The following is an 18,394-nucleotide window of genomic DNA, read 5'->3' as shown; positions in this document are numbered from 1 at the left end:
TATTGTGTTTTTCTCCATTTTCTTTTTTAGTTAAAGTTTTTTACTAGTAAAAGCAACACAAAACAGTCACATACTTACATGTGTACTATTAAAATATTTAACAAACATCATATGGTTGGTTTACATTCAAATATCACGTCCCAGGACCTTAGTCGTAAAGATTGCTAGTGTAGTAAGTGACGTAGGCTCTGAAATGATCAGGCCCGCGACAGTCACACTGCATTAGCTTAGCATTAGCATTGGCGAGCATTAGCATTAACTAATATTAGCTAGCATTAACATTAACTAGCATTGGCTAGCATTAGCATTAACTAGTATTAGCTAGCATTAGCTTAGCATTAACATTAACTAGCATTGGCTAGCATTAGCATAAGTTAGCAATAGTATTAGATAGCACAAACATTGATTAGCATTAGCATTAACTAGCATTAACATTAACTAGCATTAATATAAGTTAGATTTAGCTAGCATTAGTATTAACATAGCATTAACATAAATTTGCATTAGCATTAACTAGCATTAGTATAAGTTAGATTTGGCTAGTATTAGCATTAACGTAGCATTAGCATAAATTTGCATTAGCTTTTGCTAACATTAGCATTAGCTAGCATTAGCATTTATAGAGTGGTGCTGGTCCACAACAATGGGATTTTAGCCCAAAACTCACTGCAGTTGAGGGGCTGTTGGTCAAAAACATTTGAACAAAAAGAAAGATTGAACATAACAGTTTAAAGACAACAGACAGGTGAATATTTTAAAAGTTGAATGGTTGAAATCCTTTGAAGAATGGCTGAACAGCTGAAGTTCAAAGTTTAAAGGGGCAATATGTAGCATGTGCCAACAATTTCTGCCACCACCAGGTGGCATATTACTTGTGACAGGTTTTTAGTTTTTTTAAAATATGATGTAACTCTTAACAGTAAAAACAGTTGAAAAGAAAGTGACGTCAATTTATTTAGCGCAAATGTTTGAAATTATCTAGACTACTACAAGCCAAAAATATGGACTTGTACACAGCGGTGATGCTAGTGAACATTACATCAAACTGTATAAAGACATTGCGCACAGAAAAAGGCTTTGACGCCCAAGGTGGCCTAGTTCAGGGACAGCTCTGCTGTAAACAGGCTTATACTCACCCAACAGGTGGAAAAAAGGTACTACAGGTTGGCAGGGACGGCAATATTTATTAATGTATAAATAACTATATAATCTAAAAAAAAAAAAAAAAAAAAAAAATCACATATGGCATGACAGCTAAGGACATGTTTTCTAACACTCAAATTTTGATTTTAGGTATTTCAGACATACTTAAAAGTTGAATATGGCCCTTTTAAGTGAAAAAAAGTTGAAAAGTCTGAAATGCCCAATACAGAGGAATGGGGGAAAAATTTGCACAAAAGTTAAAAAGTGTAAAAGTTACAAATCACAAAAGACATGGCATAAATCTTGGAAACTTTCTGAATGATAGCTTATTTGTCAAAATCGGACAAAAACACAATAGTGAGGATGCCTCACTAACTACCAGTAGCTTTTTCTACATAATCAAACATCATTGGTTGAGTTAGACGTCATATTATCTGGTGGTGTGTAACTGTGCATATAGGCTGCTGTAGTAGGAATAGTCTGGTGCATTTTTAAACACAGCCACGTCAACTGTGATTTACTCTTTTGCGAGAAGTTTTATTGGCTTTAAGCCTCAGAGTGAGTACACGCGCACCACAAACATACACACAGAGGGAGAACGAGTAGAAAAAAAGACGAAAAAAAAAAACCGCTTCAACGCTACAAGAACTGCTTCAACCCAGACAGGGGCTGAATTGTTTTGTTTCCATAGTGAGGTGGCAGCACACAGCTGACGGCAGGAATACACACACAAATGCACACACACACACACACACACACACACACACACACACACACACACACACACATGCACGAAAAGTGAAGAGAAAAACAGGCAAACACACAATAAAGTTGAAGCACAATAAAAATGGACAGAGGGACACATGAGGAAGTGCATGAGTGGGAGTAAAGCATGTCCAAGATATATTTTTTTAATCCAACACATTTCTCTTATCAACACAATCTCTTGCAGACTGAATATATAATTTCATCAGTCACATGAGCAGAAACATGACACTGTTAGATGGGGTGGAACGCTGTACGTTTTTTTTTTTTTCTTCTTCTTCAGAGCGTAGGAGGAGAAAACTTAGTACACAAGCGAGCTAAACTCCCTGCCCCCACGCTGGCTCTTGGTTTCTCCCTCTGTCTTTACAGGAGAGCGATAGATCTCAGGCTTTATGACCTCTTTATAGACACAAAGACTGCTTTGAGATCTCGGGAGAATATGGGGAGGGTGACGTGTTGCCACAAGTCTTTCTGCAGAGCCAAGTCTTGGTACACATACAAAAGTACCTAAAAATGTTTGACACAAGAGAGAAACAGCAAGAAAAAAAAAAAAACATATATATATATATATATATGTTCTATTTTTTTCATTAATATGTTTTAACACTAATGTATCGGTCCATCATGTTGCTGTGCAGTAAGTTATTTGCCTATAAACTATTGAAAATACATGAGATATGTGTCAGGATTACTACTTCTTACAGATATTTCAAACTTCAGTATAAATTTTAAAACAAACACGCACACACGCGCACACACATACACACACGCGCACACAGTGTCCAGAAGGAGTGGGAGCTGCGTTAGTGTTCAAACCAGTCACTGACATCAGTGAGCAACTGTTGTTTGATTGTTACCACATGGTTCACCAGATTCACTCTTTTTTTTTTGCCTTTCTCTCTTTACATGTCAAAATCCAAAAACGACCAAACAAGACAGAAATGGGCATCTGTGCAATTTCTATTTCCAATCATTCTGTTAGATTGAATAGGTACAAATACAACCTGTCAATGAAAATAATTCTTAATAAAACTTTTCTGATACGATTGGTGTCACTTACAGTGGGTGAACAGGCAGTGCATTTGTCAAAGGCCAGGCTGGCAGGCAGGACGTTGTCAAATCTTGATAGAAAGCCTCTGATCTGGGGACAAGAATGTCATTAAAGAACATTTTAGAAATGCATAAAGAGCCATATTTCTATTGATATGATCTTTATTTATCTCAAACTCTAATATTAAATCAAATAAAATCATTAAACAACAAAAATAGAACCCATCTATGTCGAGACAGTTCATATGCACATGCATGTTAAACATATTGTATATACAAGATTAATAAACAACCAAATGCACCGACACACGTACGTCAACATGCATCTTAGGGCAGCACAATTAATTACATTTTAATTGTGATCACGATTTTGGTTGCCACGATTAAATGAATCTGATCATCAGCAATATTTACATTTAAAATACGGGCTCTGCATAATGTATTTATTCTGTTCGTCTCTGGAACATTTGTAATTATTGGGTTAATTTTTATTTACTTTTCTTAGCATAATTCTTATTTAAAGCTTCATTTTGCACTGTAAACTGTACACATATTGTTTGTTTAAAAGTAGTGTAATTTTCCTACCATGATAAATAATTGTGATTACAATATTGATAAAAAATAATCGTGATTAATTAACATTTTGAGCATAATCGTGCAGCCCTAATGTATCTACAGTAGCTTGATGAGGGACAGAATGAAGCAAAGCTTATCTAGCTCTGCCCTTTCGCAAAATATATCTTATTATTAATAATTTATTCAATCAAGGATTTCACTTTTTTATTATATTTTCAATGATTAAAATGTAAACAAAACAACTATTATCAGTCCAGGGAAGCACCAAGATGTACAGCCTTCTAACGGCAATAAGAGAACGTTCTAAACTTAACAGCTTTAAAGAATGGCTGAAGAGTAATCAGTCATGTTCTGTCAGTATATTTGTACAATGTATGCAATTCATCTTGGTTTTGTTATGTTTAATGTTAAATGTAAGGAATTACGGATGTAGATTAGCATTTATTTATTTTTTGCTAAATCCAGCATGTTTACGTCACTGTATAGTGCATTCCATCCCAAACAAAAAGGAAAATAAGGAATAAACTTTTGGCCATGAAAAGAAAATTCCCCTAATAGTCAGTTGTCAATAAGGCAAAGTGTGCCCCCTTCTGTCAAAAGGCAACACTTCACCACACATACATGCATTATTACACATAAACATGTATGTATATTTATTTAAAAATATTATTATTATTATGTGGTGACCTACTGCAATTGATGGAGAAAAACTGAATTCATGTTTGCGTCATTATTCATTGCCAATAAAATGTAAAATTATAGACAACAGGTGTAAATTTGTAAATATCCACTCCTCTCCTACTGTCTTATTGTAGTGTATGTACTGAATTATGTCTATGTATCATATGTACAGTGTTGGGAATAAATAGTTATTTTTGTAATATATTACAGTAATATATTCCTTTTTGAAGTAACTCAGTAGTTTGACTCATTACAAAAGTGGTAATATATTACTAGGTACAATTAAAGTAACTCAAGTTACATGCATATTTAATTTAAGTGCATATTTGCTATTTTTTCTCACTGTTTGCAATTATTTGAGGAAAAAAAGATGATCATTATAATTAAATATAACTGATGGAACAGCAGAAGTATTTGAAACAAAACTTAAACCGATGTTATTCGAACACTATCAATGTGATATAATTAGTGTTCTGGACCAAAAGTAACTCAAAGCAATGTAACAGTAATATTGTAATACAAACATATTACATTTTTCATCCTAGTAACAAAAATATATTACAAGTTTTGAGTAACTTACACAACACTGCATGTATATATATTGTTTTAGTTTTTGTCGTGTCGATACAAAATAAAACAAAATTTATAATAATTATAAAGATATTATAGACAACTTTGACAAATTCTCACAGAACAAAGCCAAAGACAGGAAAAAGGGATAAAAAACAAAAATTAGTTTCGATATCAGGCTTTATCATATTATCATGGTTAAAATGTAATAATAATAATAATAATAATAATCATAATGTTAAATGGTGAAATTTGGATCAGTCTGCACCTTAAATAAACAATAACTTTTCTGATTGATAAACTTTACGATATTAACTTCTTTTTTTACAATTAGAAGAATTTACATAGGAAGAAGACAATAGGCCTGAATATTTAGAGGGTTTCAAAATAAAACGTGTTGCTGTTGAGTCGGACCAATGTTCCCCTGTTAGATCTGCTTAATGTGAAATATATGTAATTTATAAAACAAGTCTATCATTTTATAGTTCAAAGTTGCTTTTTTTAAAAGATGTCATTTAGATGAAAATTATTCTACATTCTACAAAACAATTTTGCTCTGTAAGAAAAAGGTCTGCTCAGTAAAATGTGAAGTAAAATCTGTTACAAATACTGACACCACATTTTTACTATAGCCACTATTAGCCTCTTCAATATAAAATGTAGATACTATCGGTTGGGATTTAAATTAAAGGGAAATGATCATGAAATGTAATTATGGCAAAAGAAAACAGCGTTAGATTAAAGGACAATGTCTCAGCTAATGTACTTTTCCTTGTTAGATAAAGATAATTATTATGAAGATTACATGAAAGGAGGCAGAGCTGTAATTTTGAACATTCCAGCTAGTGAATCTATAACTGTGATGAGAGCAGAAGCTAATATAACAGGAAACAATGGTGATGGCGATATAAGACAAAACAAATATAGTCACACTTTAAACTTAAAGACCTACACAAATAATCAAATGCATTTTAACAAAAACATTTAAGACCCCCAGTCTTCATTCACTCAGTGCACAAGTGCAACAATGCATAACCTCCTTTCATTAGTGCTGCATTGTGTTTTTTCTGCACCTTTGAAGGCGTTCTACACACGTTTAGCCCTGATGCTAATGTGCAGCATGTTGGAATATCAAAGCTTTATCTTGGCCTCCTTTCCACGAGTTTGTATTTTTGAATTGAGACACTTCATCAACAGCAGAGATGGAGAAATTTAATTTATTTGAAAATGGTAAAGCTTTACAAAGCCCCTAAAGACACTGGAATGCTCTAAAAATATATTTAGAAAAACAAATGTCCACGGGAATTCACAGTATTGTATAGTGACTATATAAAAGAAATACTTGCAAACAAACAAACCCACAAAATCTAAAGTCTGACCCAGGTCATAGGACACTAATGGCATGATACTCCAGCAAATTTAGTGTTATATTCCTAAGCAGACCAAATGTATCAAAGTCATGTTTGAGGGCGACTCACCTGATGAGGCACAAGCCCCAAAGAGGTCGGAGGTTCATTCATTCTGTCATCGCTGCTGCTGGCTATCGCATATCCACTGGATGTAGAAAATAAAGGACATATTTTTAGAACTGTATATATATATATATATATATATAAAATGTGTACTGCAGTCTATGTTATAATAGCCAAAATATACAAGGTCAGGATGCATACCAGGGTTGGGGTCGATTACATTTTTCAGTTACAATAAAGGTTTTTTATCCTCAGAAAGTCAATTACAATTAGGTTTTTTATCTTCAGAGAGTCCATTCCAACTACGTTCTCAATTACTAAAGTTAATTTACAATTAATCACAATTACTGAGCTTAAAATATATAACCTACTGAAAGTTAACCTTCCTCTTATGTTAGTTTTCTGTTAGCATCTCTTATGATAGCGGGTCCTAAATCAGCTGTAAAATACACTAAAAACAAATATCTATCATCTAATTTATTTCCTATCTATCGGTTACCTTGTTAGGCTTCCTAATTTGATTTCATTTGATTTCATTTCATTTTATTTCAAACATGAACACAATAGCAGTGTATCTCACAATGAGGGGAAATATATATATATATAAAATGATAATAGTAATGGAAAAAAAAATCAATAAAATCAAACAAGGCAAAGAGAGAACAAATGTTACAGAAATCCTGCTCATGATATGATATGGTAATACTATTGAACAGTAAAGCGCAATCAATAAAAATATTGGTTTTAATATATTTGGTGTGGGAGTTTGAGCCTTTTTTGTGTCAGTATAACTCTCAATTAAAAAAAAATTGTTAAATGGTAAAATGTGGGAAAGCTTGATATAACACATATTTTAATAATTGTTAACTACATATGTGTAGAATTGTAACATGGTTCCCCAGTTTTACATTAAATTATAATTGATAATTTTTATAGAATTTTCATGGGAATTACAATTACAAAGTCAATTATCTAAACTCAATTACAATTTAGAAAAAATTACAACATATTTTTTAATATTACAATTTTAACAATGTCATAATTATAATTAATTATCAATTATGCAATTAGAATTATAACTGACTCCAACCCTGATCTTTTAGTTGAGTAGAAAACTCGCTTTTTTTCTTGTAAATGACATCATTTAATTTATTCCCATAAATCCTAGAAACTTTTGATTTGCTGAGCTCACCCTTCACTGTGCTGAAGAATAGACACCATCAATTCCACTGCTAGGGCTCCAGCAATCATGGCGAGGCCTGGTCTGCTGACTGTGCACTGCTGGTCCAAGGTCCGATCCCTGGTTGACTGTTCACAACAAAATGCAAAAATGAGAAAATACAGGTACTTGCCTTAGGGCAGAAATGCATAGAAAATACAATTTAAAAATAGATATTTGATTTGATGACTGATAATATTTTAAATGGTGTTTGCAGTGCGTTCAATGGCAGACCACCTGACATAAAATACATGTAACATGGTAATATTAGAGCAAAGAGCATACTTATTGAAATGAATGAATGAGTGAATTAAATGAAATAAAAGGTAACCACTTAAAGCATTTTCATGGAATAATGGCAATGAAAGAGAGAAGTATATACAGTGGTGTGAAAAAGTGTTTGCCCCGTTCCTGATTTCTTACTTTTTTGCATGTTTTCCTCACTTAAATGTTTCATATCATCAAACAAATGTAAACATTAATCAAAGATAACACAATTAAACACAAAATGCTTTTTTTTTTTTTTTAAATGAAGGGTTTTCTTAAGGCCGTCTATGCATACGTAGTGCCCCTCATTTTTGCCACTTTTGGTGACGTGATAGGTGCACCATGTGACTTAAAGTTCCGTCAGTTGTATTTTAGCTCATATTTATTTTTAGCTACCCTGCTAATCTTTTTATTTTAGCCCTAACCCTAACCCAGGAAATACCTTAAATTTTTTATATTTTTGTCGGATATGTATTTTTAATGGTGGAATTTGCTGTGTTAAATATGTTAAAATGAAAAAATGATGTCAAAAGTGGGATTCGAACCCACATTAGCAGAAGAAGAACCCTTGAGTGCGGTGCCTTAGACCACTCCATAAGTACCCCAGGTGCTATGGGTACATTTAACATATCTCTAGAGACTTTCTTTTATTAATGAGGAAGAAACAACTCCAAAGCTACATGGCCCTGTGTGAAAAAGTGTTTGCCCCCCAGCTCCTGTTAAAACATAACTGTGGTTGATCACACCTGAGTTTAATTTCTGTAACCACACCCAGGCCTGTTCTCAATGTAGAAATCACTTAAATAGGACCTACCTGACAAAGTGAAGTAGACCAAAAGATCTTCAAAAGCTATAGACATCATTAAATCTATAAATCTATCAGTCTGGAAAAGGTTATAAAGCCATTTCTAAAGCTTTGGGACTCCAGCAAACCAGAGTGACAACCATTATCCATAAATAGCAAAACACAGAACACTGGTGAACTTTCCCTGGAGTGGCCGTCCGACCAAAATTATCCCAAGAGCGCAGCGACGACTCATCCAAGAGGTGACAAAAAACCCCACAACAACATCTAAAGAACTGCAGGCATCACTTGCTTCAGTTAAGGTCAGTGTTCATGACTCCACCATAAGAAAGAGACTGGGCAAAAATGTCCTGCATGACAGAGTTCCAAAACCAAAACCACTGCAAAAAGAACGTCTCATTTTTGCCAGAAAACATCTTGATGATCCCAATGATTACATCTGGCGTAAAAGTAACACCGCATTTCAGATAAAGAACATCATACCAACAGTAAAATATGGTGGTGGCAGTCTGATGGTCTGGGGCTGTTTTGCTGCTTCAGGACCTGGAAGCATGAATTCTCCTATCTACCAAAAGTACCTGAGGTAGAATGTCCGGCTAACTGTTCCTGACCTCAAGCTGAAGTGACCAGGGGTTCTACAGCAGGACAATGATCCATAACAAACCAGCAATACCACCTCTGAATGGCTGATGAAAAACAAAATGAAGACTTTGGAGTGGCCTAGTCAACGTCCTGACCTCAATCCTATTGAGATGCTGTGGCATGACCTTAAAAAGGCGGTTTATGCTCGAAAACCCTCCAATGTGGCTGAATTACAACAATTCTGCAAAGATGACTGGGCCAGAATTCCTCCACAGCGTTGTAAAACACTCATTGCAAGTTATCGCAAAAGCTTGAATGCAGTAGTTGCTGCTAAGGGTGGCCCAACCGGTTATTAGGTTTAGGGGGCAAACACTTTTTCACACACGGGCATGTAACCTTGGATTTTTTTCTTCCTCATTAATTAAACCTTTCATTTTGTGTTTAATTGTGTTGTCTTTGACTAATGTTTAAATTTGTTTGATCTGAAACATTTAAGTGAGGAAAACATGCAAAAAAGTAAGAAATCAGAAAGGGGACAAACACTTTTTCACACCACTGTATTGACCTAAGATGTATTGAAGGACCTTTGACTTTAGAATAAAACACTTCTCGGGAGACTTGAATTCATGAAAAAATAATGTAAAATTGCTATTCTTAGAATAACTGGCAGCACCCTATGGTTAGAAATGTGCGTCATTGCTTTTCATACATTTTACAGGCAGTGCTTTGTACGTAGAAGCATAAAAGCATTCACATATATATCACAAAGTGTTCATTTTAAACTCCATAAACTAATACTCGCATTTAAGGTTTAAAATAAGAAAAAGGAAAAAAAAACTCACTACCTGCAGCTAATATTTTCTGCACAACATAAATTAGTAATAACAGGAAATTACAACAGAATGAAGCAAATAACCCAGTGCTCTTCCAGAAAGTTCAGAAAAGAGAACAAAAATAATCAAATAGAGTCTGTTTGGATACATGAAGTATGTGGGAGGCAGGGACGTGTGATTTTCACAAGTAGAAAATGTTGTGTAAAAAAGATGACTTTGTAATGCCATGATTAAACAAAATAGCTGCATTATTTCATGCTCCCAAAAGCTGAAACATACTGAACATTTAAATAAATAAAACTTATCACGCTAAATAAAATTGTATTTGTATTAATATTGAAAAAAAAAGTCTAAGATGTGGAAATAAATCAACAGAGAGAACTAACTTTCACTCAGACTTTTCTTTGTTAAAAAAGCTCCCCCCAAAAAATTATAAATTATAAAACAAATAGTAATATGGGTTCAAGACAAAATTTCAGCCCTGGTATTTTCTGTCCAGACCAGCTATATTATCAGAGGACACCATGTAGAAGCTGTTATTAAGTCAGTGATGCTCAACATGTAGCTCTTTACACCTATTATTCCCCCAGAAATCCTTAAAATGGGGAAACTTTTGAACCCCTTTTTACCAATTTCCTTTTACCATTGTGCAACTTCCTTTGTCCCTTTTTTGCCCCTTTTAAATAAGTTCTGACACTTTTTTTCAGACTTGAGCTTCTTTTTGCCAATAAAAATCCCTTTTTTCCCTATTTTTGAAAGTTCTTTTTGACACTTTCGTTAATTTTTTGGCCCACTTTTCAAACAAATAAGCTATCTTTTGCCCAATAAATACCACTTGTTTAGTTTTTCCCCAACATTTTGCCTCTTTTTGTTTCACATTTTTACAGTTTTTTCACTATTGTTTGGCATATTTTGCCCTTTTTCACTATTGTTTGCCACAATTTGCTCATTAAAGCTACTCTTTTCCATTACGTACCACCTGGTTCCTCTTTATTTGCTCATTTTTTGGACACTTGACTGCTTTAGGGTTTTGGGCCTTTTAGTCACTTTTCACTCTTTTCTTGCCACTTTTTTTTGCCTTTTTTAGACAAAAAAAAATGTAGTAGACGGCCCACTTCTGGTTCAAGCACTTCACATTTTGTTCAAGGCAGAAAATCTCGTGGGCAATTATATGTTAAAGAATGAATTGTACAACTCCAAATTCAAAAAGGGGCTCATCACTTAATGTGTGCAATAAAGTGAGTTTTTACTTTGATTAATATTTTTCTCCTCATCATCATTCAATGCATTCTGTACTGTGTATGTCTGACGTGTGTGTTTTGTTTTTTTTCCTCACATCTCCTGGTGCAACAACATCATTGCAAAAGTAGCAGCCCAGCTTGTGCCCTGGGATGTTGGAGAACAGGGAGGATCCTGGAACAATGGGAGCCGACCCGGCTGAAGTGGACATGGAGGAGGACGCTGAAGAGCAGGAAGCAGAGGAGTCTGCTCCACAGGGAACGCTCTGACTAATGGCTGTTTTCTTCAGGCCGTGGCGCATTACCACAAATGTGTCAAAACCCAAAGCTGCATTCACAACAAGCTGTTGAAGGAAGAAAAACAGTGACATTATGTTGATAAAAGGTTTGTGCAGCTGACGTAATCGCTGATGTAATATGATTTCAATTTTCTTCCCCCCTCCCCCTCAATTATCAGAGAAATCCCCAATCAGTAAGCTAATGGTGGGGGTGTGGCTGCATGTTTATGACACAACATTCGATCAAATATAATGGCATCAACTACAACAGTGTTTCTCAAATGGGGGTACTTGAATGAAAGGGTTAGGGTTAGGGTTAGAGTGGAAAATTAACAAATAAAGTGTTAGTCTTGGTCCCACCCCAGGCGTGAGATGGCCGGAAATGATGAAAAACTATAGAATAAATCTATTCAAGAGCTATTAAAAACAGTGTTTTTCAACCTTGGGGTTGGTACCCAATGTGGGGTCGCCTGAAATTTCTGAAAAATATAAATAGATTGTTAAAAAAAATTAAATTCCTCTTCTCATTACCAGTATTTTATTTTATTTTTATTAAAACATCACAAGTTCTTAAACATTGTTAAAATTCAAGAAAAAAATTGTCTTTGGACCAGAAAATGGGGTTACGATCCAAAAAAGGTTGGGAACCACTGCACTAAATACTGTTTCTTTCCACTTATTTACAAAATGAGATTCTTTAAAATGTGTATTATCACTCGTTCATTCCATTATAAGGATCTATAGTTTAAATAGTTTTCCAAGCATAATGATGTAGTCGAACAAAGGAGGTACTTGCTTGCATTCAGAAATGAAAAAGGGGGTACTTGAGCCAAAAAAAGTTTGAGAACCACTGTACTACAATGACTCAATAAACAGAATAATTTTAATTCCAGTGATTGGTTAATAAAATTCAGCTTTAGGTTTTTTAGGTAAAAAAAAAATCAAATATAAGAGAAAAAATTAGGTTTCAGACAGATTGACAATAAAAGTCAATGTCCTGTTTAACCTTTAAGCTAATCAAATCTGTGAATTTCATTATCCATTTATTTTACTTGCTTCATCTGGATTAGAGCCATAGGATTCTGAAACCAATCCACACAAAAAAACAACACTTATCAGAACACATCTCAAGGTTTACACAGTTTGCTATGTAGAAGCACAAAAGTACACAATTCCAATAGCTTTTGTTCACTTTTTTTATATAACCTTCATTGCTTTGTTATTTATTTATTTACCTTTTGTTTGCTCGCAGCGAGGACTGTCGGCAGCCAGCGGCTTTCTCTCGTATCCATAAGAAGAAACACCACGTCATGCTCTGAAATGAGCTTCTCCAGCTGTTCAACATCCCTCTGAGCCTGAGACAGAGTCGCCTGAGAGAAGTTGACGGGGTGGCCAGGCATCGGGATGCTCATATTGTAACCCTCGGCATTCTGCAAAAAGAAACAAAAGGGAAGAAAGAAAAAAGAGTGGGAATGTACGCAATCTTGCAACTGAATTTTTGATCTCGTAAAAAAAAAAAGAAACATTGTAGAGCTTGTTTGCTGGTTACTCTAAGGTTGTCAGCAATAAAAGCTTAATTTATTTTTTTTATTTTCACAAAGCCTTAGACAGGTTAGAACCTACATTTTTATTGAACACTATAAAATTCCTTGGTTTTTGGCAGCTATTACTCCTGACTAACGATCAGAGCTTTATAAACTAATGGCAGCATACGGCTGATGGCACAAAACTCAAGTACAAAATTAATTTGCCCAAGAAAGAATCTCAAGGATTTCTGAAGCATCAGGTCAGCAGTGGTTCTCAACCTGGGTTCAATTGAATCCCAGGAGTTCAGCAGGGATCAAGATACACACAGATAAAATATGTTACACATATTTAATTTCCAATATAAAGTAGTTTATTAAAAGATAAACTATGATAAAGTTAAATTAGAATCTTTAATATAAATTTACAAAATTTTAGATTAAAAGAGTTATTTCAAAATAGGCAAAAAAAAAAGAAATTGCCTAGGCTTTTGTGTGTCCGAATACAATATAGAATTGTTTTGAAGAAATCATGAAACTTGCAGGGTTCAGTACTTCCAATAAGGTTAAGGTTAGGAACCACTGATTTAGATGTAAAGGATTGTGGATTACCTTCCATTTTGAATCCACCATATTTGATTTTATGTTCACAAACTTCACATCTTAGTCAACGCACTTCAAAGGCGCTACAACCAACCTTGAATAAATACAGAATAAAACTAAAATATCTCCGAGCACTGTGGGGTCCGATCTATATTCATTGTGTTATAATAGAGCACGGCTCCACGATGCGTGCACAGAATGCTACAAATTCTGTGAATGCATGAAAGTGCAATCGCAGCATGAGAGCAGAGTTAACAGCTGCTGGGCTCTGATTAAATCATGCAAGCTTCCAACCAGGAAGAGTGAAGGACTTTTATAAGAAATATGACAAAAGATGAAAATATATGAAAAGAAAATAGGGGGGAAAAAGAAAGAAATGGATCCACACAAAACCAAGCTGCAGCATAACCTTTTTAAAAAATTGTTCCAACACTAAAGAAGTTCCGCGCTCCATTTTAGACGTCAATGGATTTTTTGTTATTTTCCACATTCATTTGTTTTTGTCTGTGCTGATCTATTTGCACAAAAAGAAACTAAAAAGTCCAAGAGATTTGTGAGATTTCAGCAAATAGTGAATCACCCAATCTGGGCATCTTTAAGCTTTTCTCTCCACTTCAATTCAGCATTTCTATGTAAGTGTTGCTAAGTAGCCATGGCAGTAAGTTCCAGCTGCAGAGTTAGTCATATTTTTTTCAATTTCAGGATAAACCTTTTTCAACCCGCAGCAAGAACAACATCATTAAAATAGCAATAGCGTTATTTGCCTGGGAGATAAATTATTAATTTAACACTGCCACAGTAATGATAACGAACCCAACATTAGGTGACTGCTAAACAAAAGAAACAGAAAAAAAAACTGGCATAAACAAATGTGATGTGACTCCATAAAATATTGTTAGGTGGCAAAATTATTTTCTTTTTTTGAACTAAAGTTACTACTATTTTTTAGGTAATATATTACCTAAAATATTGTCATAATATTATTATATGCTTCAGGCTTACTCTGTCTCTTTCATAGACATTAGATGCCCAGGGGTTAAAAGAACAGGAGAAAAGACATAATAATATAAACCAGGGATACAATGAAATAGAAAATAAAAAATGTAACATACATAATGTAATGTAACATACATAATTAATTAAAGGAATATATATGTATATATATATATATAGTAGGGATGTAACGATTCACTCAACTCCCGATACGATTCGATTCACGATACTGGGTTCATGATACAATTTTCTCACGATTTATTTTACAAAATGGGAATGTTGACAAATGACTGAAAAATATTCTTTTATTTTTTGGGGGAAAATACTGTACTATTTTCCTTTTATTTTTCATTGTCAAAAGAATCCCTTGATAAACTATGCAAAATGATGCAATTTAACTAAAAATAAATCTTGAATGAAATAAATAAAGGAATAATACAAATGAAGAAGAAACCTATTAATTTAAATTCTGGTTCTATAGTAAACAATTCAAAACTGCATAATAGTTATTTTTCTTTTTAAAAGTGCAACTGAAAATGTCATTTTACTGTATTTACGTCAGATATTTGTTTAGACCAGCAGACGGCGCTGGTAACCCAGTGGTCGGTTGGCATGCAGTTATTCCACCAGTGAAGAAGAGAAGCTATGCTAGCAGACAGAGCTAATAGAAAAACGTGACTTTTACAGATATTCACGTAATATTACAGATATTCTTTCGGTGCTAAAGGAGTAAAGAATCATTTATGAGCATGTTTAACAGTAAATAGCGGCCAGAAAGAAAATAGTAGCAGATTCCGCCCGTCACGTCCGCTTCTGGAAGGATTAATATATAGCGTCCTCTGCTGTTTAAAAAAGTACTGCGATTCAATTTTCAGAGCATCGATGTGAACCGTGGTACCTATGAATCGATTTTTAACTGCCTTACAATTAATCGTTACATCCCTAATGTATATATATTTCTTTTCGGCTGGTACCAAGGCCGGGTGGTTGGGGGCCACTGGTGTAAAGATAGGATTCTTTTATAAAGGATATGATGATGATGGTGATGATGATGATGTTCTAGTTTTTTACTGGTAGGAATTGTGAGGGGGTAAAAGGGAATTGGCAGTCTGGCAGTAGCACTTTAACTTTTTGCAGGTTAAAAAGAAAAAGCAACTTTGTAATTGCAAGTTTGACTGAATTAATTGCAATAAATTGCATCTTGTGAATTTTTAAACACACTGAAAAAAAAAATCTAATTTGTTTTCACAAAGAAAAACAGAAAAATGTAGAACGTGAATCACTGAGACTTCAAAGGTTTGGATTTGTTAAAGCCAGTATGTTATTACCAAAATGTGATTTAGTTAAAATATATAAGCAAGGTAGGTATTTGCATAAAGTGCACAAAGACTTTACGTTAGAGTTTTATAAAATTCCATTGTCAAAATGAGAGAACTGCAGAATAAACTTGAATCTTGAACATTATAATCTTTTCAGAGACAAACTATTACTCTTGTATATTCTGGTGCTGAGGCACAGCAGTCAGTCCATAATAGTGGAGGAAGGAGAAGCTCTCCTTTTCTAAACCCCTATATCTTCATTGATTGCGCATGGCTTCTCAATTACAACCAATGATGATGAATATGAATAAATAATAAAGGTGAACATTTCTGCAACATCACGTTATGTGTTTATTCTTAAAATGAACTCTCATCATTGACTTTACAGAGGCATACACACACATAGACACACAACATTTAATGTTAGATGAATCAGTGTATGACTCACCACTCCAGGAAAGATTTTGGTCAGTCGATCCACGGCAGCAATGGCTTTAGACTTCCCACCTCCGAAACAGTCCTCAAACTCATAGAGTGGCTGGCGAACTGGATTCGAGTATGAAATCTTTGCATTGTCAACAAATGTGATGTGTCTTACTCCCCATCCCTACGAGACAAAAAGAAGAACTTGCATCGTCTCATATAAACCATTTCCATTGTGCATTTTTTAGCCATTAGGATCATCAAAATATTGGAGGTGATTAACTTCAGCAAAACATTAAATATTTCTGCTCTTAACAAGAATATGTAACAGCCTTTGTGCAACCAACTTCTTCAACGTTATTTCATTCAAATTACTGTTTACATAACATAATAAAAACCATATAAAATGCCTGAAATTACATTATGGTGGTTGAGCTTCAGAGCCAAAATGTGTATGTTTATTTGTTAAAACCTATGTAGACTACATAGGTCACTCTATACCATTACAAAATGTAAAGTTAAAAACAATGTACATTGCGTTTCCATATCCATCCAACAACCTTTTTTTCTACACAAACTTCATTAATTTTACTGTTTAAATAATTCCCCCTCTAAGACAATCAAGGCAAATGTATTTTTATTGCTTATTCATACACAAGGCATTTCAATGTGCTTTACATGACTAAAAAGTGCAACAGAAAACAATCAACAATTTATAAATCAATAACAAAATTAAAATCAGCAGTAAAAACTTCAATCAACAATAACATGATTAAAAATCCCACTCTCAGTCATACGAATACCATCAGAGTCCGGGCCACGTTGCATCCCAGCGTCCCCGCACCAAGAAGGAGACACTTTGTGTTGATCACTTTGTCCAGGTCCAGGGAAGGAACCAATCTCCATTTCATTAACTTCAAGTTCAGGTCCACTGATGACTCTGCAAGTCTGGAAATACATATTTTCCATGTCTGTAGCCAAATCTCTCAACAGTTAAAACTGTATGACACAATTTTACTACTGTTTTCTACTCAGTTTTCACCATAATTCTCTTCATTTGTAAATAATAAATGTACCTTTTGGGGTCCATGCACTCACTGAGGTTGACAATCCTGGGGCCCATTGCTCCTTTAGCATTTTTCTCCCAACCTACACTTTTTGGACACACTGAAGAAGAATAGCATGCAGTTTAGTGGATGATTGCCCTATAATGATTTGAGGAAGATGGAAAGGCCATTGAAGTTTGCAAAGGTTCTCTGAGTCCACTGAGTACTCTCTCTTCAAAGCAGCAAATGAAGCCAATTCAGTGAATGAGGGTAATTTAATTTAAACATTTCCTCAAGGTCTGAAGACAAAAAAAAAACCAGGTTTACTATGGTTTGTCGGCCAGTGCTTATTCACCCTCTCATCCCATGCAAGGGTTACAGAACACCAGTTTGTTGGAGAAAACCATTCACACACTTATTTAATCTTACCACCACAACAGACACTCAAGTCAATCAAACTTTATGTTTGGAAAAGAACATTTTAACAAACGCCCAGACTGCAGTTACACACTAAGCACTGCTGTGAGGCAGTATTTGACATTACTAGGCTGGTATTGAAGTGGACTGGCAAAATTGTTAACAAGGCATAAACAAACATCTTTGTAGTACTGTACTAGACCAAAACAGAAAACATCAGTTTGATGCTAATTTTAAACTGATATTGATGAAAAATGTTTTGACAAATATGTCATATACATATTAAGGGACCCATGTTAAGCTACACCGACTTTTCTGTGCTTTAAACATCATAAAGTGCTATTTGGGCTTCATACACATGTTTTTTTCATTGATTCCCTCAATCGTTAGTTAGAGGGTGATTTGCTCCTTTCTTACTGCAGGGTGAGCCCAAACACCTTGCTCCAATTTGATGACGTGTTCCCACTTTGATGACGAATTTGACGCGACAATGAGCTGGAGAAGCCACGCCTCCAGGAAGCTCTCTGCCGTGATTGACATGGTAACAGACACGCCCACGAAGGTGAGCATTTCAGCGTCTTTCGCGCAGTG

At 34.6% G+C, this 18,394-nt stretch overlaps 1 protein-coding gene across 1 annotated transcript in view; it reads right to left on the bottom strand.

The window, feature by feature from the left end:
• Positions 1–17,512, bottom strand: part of LOC114462834 (ubiquitin-like modifier-activating enzyme ATG7) — a 57,869-nt gene extending 40,357 nt beyond the window's left edge. Inside the window, exons 1-8 of the mRNA XM_028445878.1 lie at positions 17,417–17,512; positions 17,144–17,288; positions 16,366–16,524; positions 12,715–12,909; positions 11,300–11,545; positions 7,450–7,565; positions 6,264–6,339; positions 2,969–3,049 (exon numbers count right to left, since the gene is read on the bottom strand). Coding sequence (XP_028301679.1) covers positions 2,969–3,049; positions 6,264–6,339; positions 7,450–7,565; positions 11,300–11,545; positions 12,715–12,909; positions 16,366–16,524; positions 17,144–17,288; positions 17,417–17,463 — 1,065 coding nt within the window. The 5' untranslated portion in view covers positions 17,464–17,512. The remainder of the gene's footprint in view (positions 1–2,968; positions 3,050–6,263; positions 6,340–7,449; positions 7,566–11,299; positions 11,546–12,714; positions 12,910–16,365; positions 16,525–17,143; positions 17,289–17,416) is intronic.
• Between the last annotated feature and the right edge of the window lie 882 nt (positions 17,513–18,394).

Source organism: Gouania willdenowi, chromosome 5, assembly GCF_900634775.1.
Source record: "Gouania willdenowi chromosome 5, fGouWil2.1, whole genome shotgun sequence".
Taxonomy (NCBI): domain Eukaryota; kingdom Metazoa; phylum Chordata; class Actinopteri; order Blenniiformes; family Gobiesocidae; genus Gouania; species Gouania willdenowi.
Note: the sequence above shows the minus strand (reverse complement) of the source record. Positions and strands in the feature narration are given on the sequence as shown.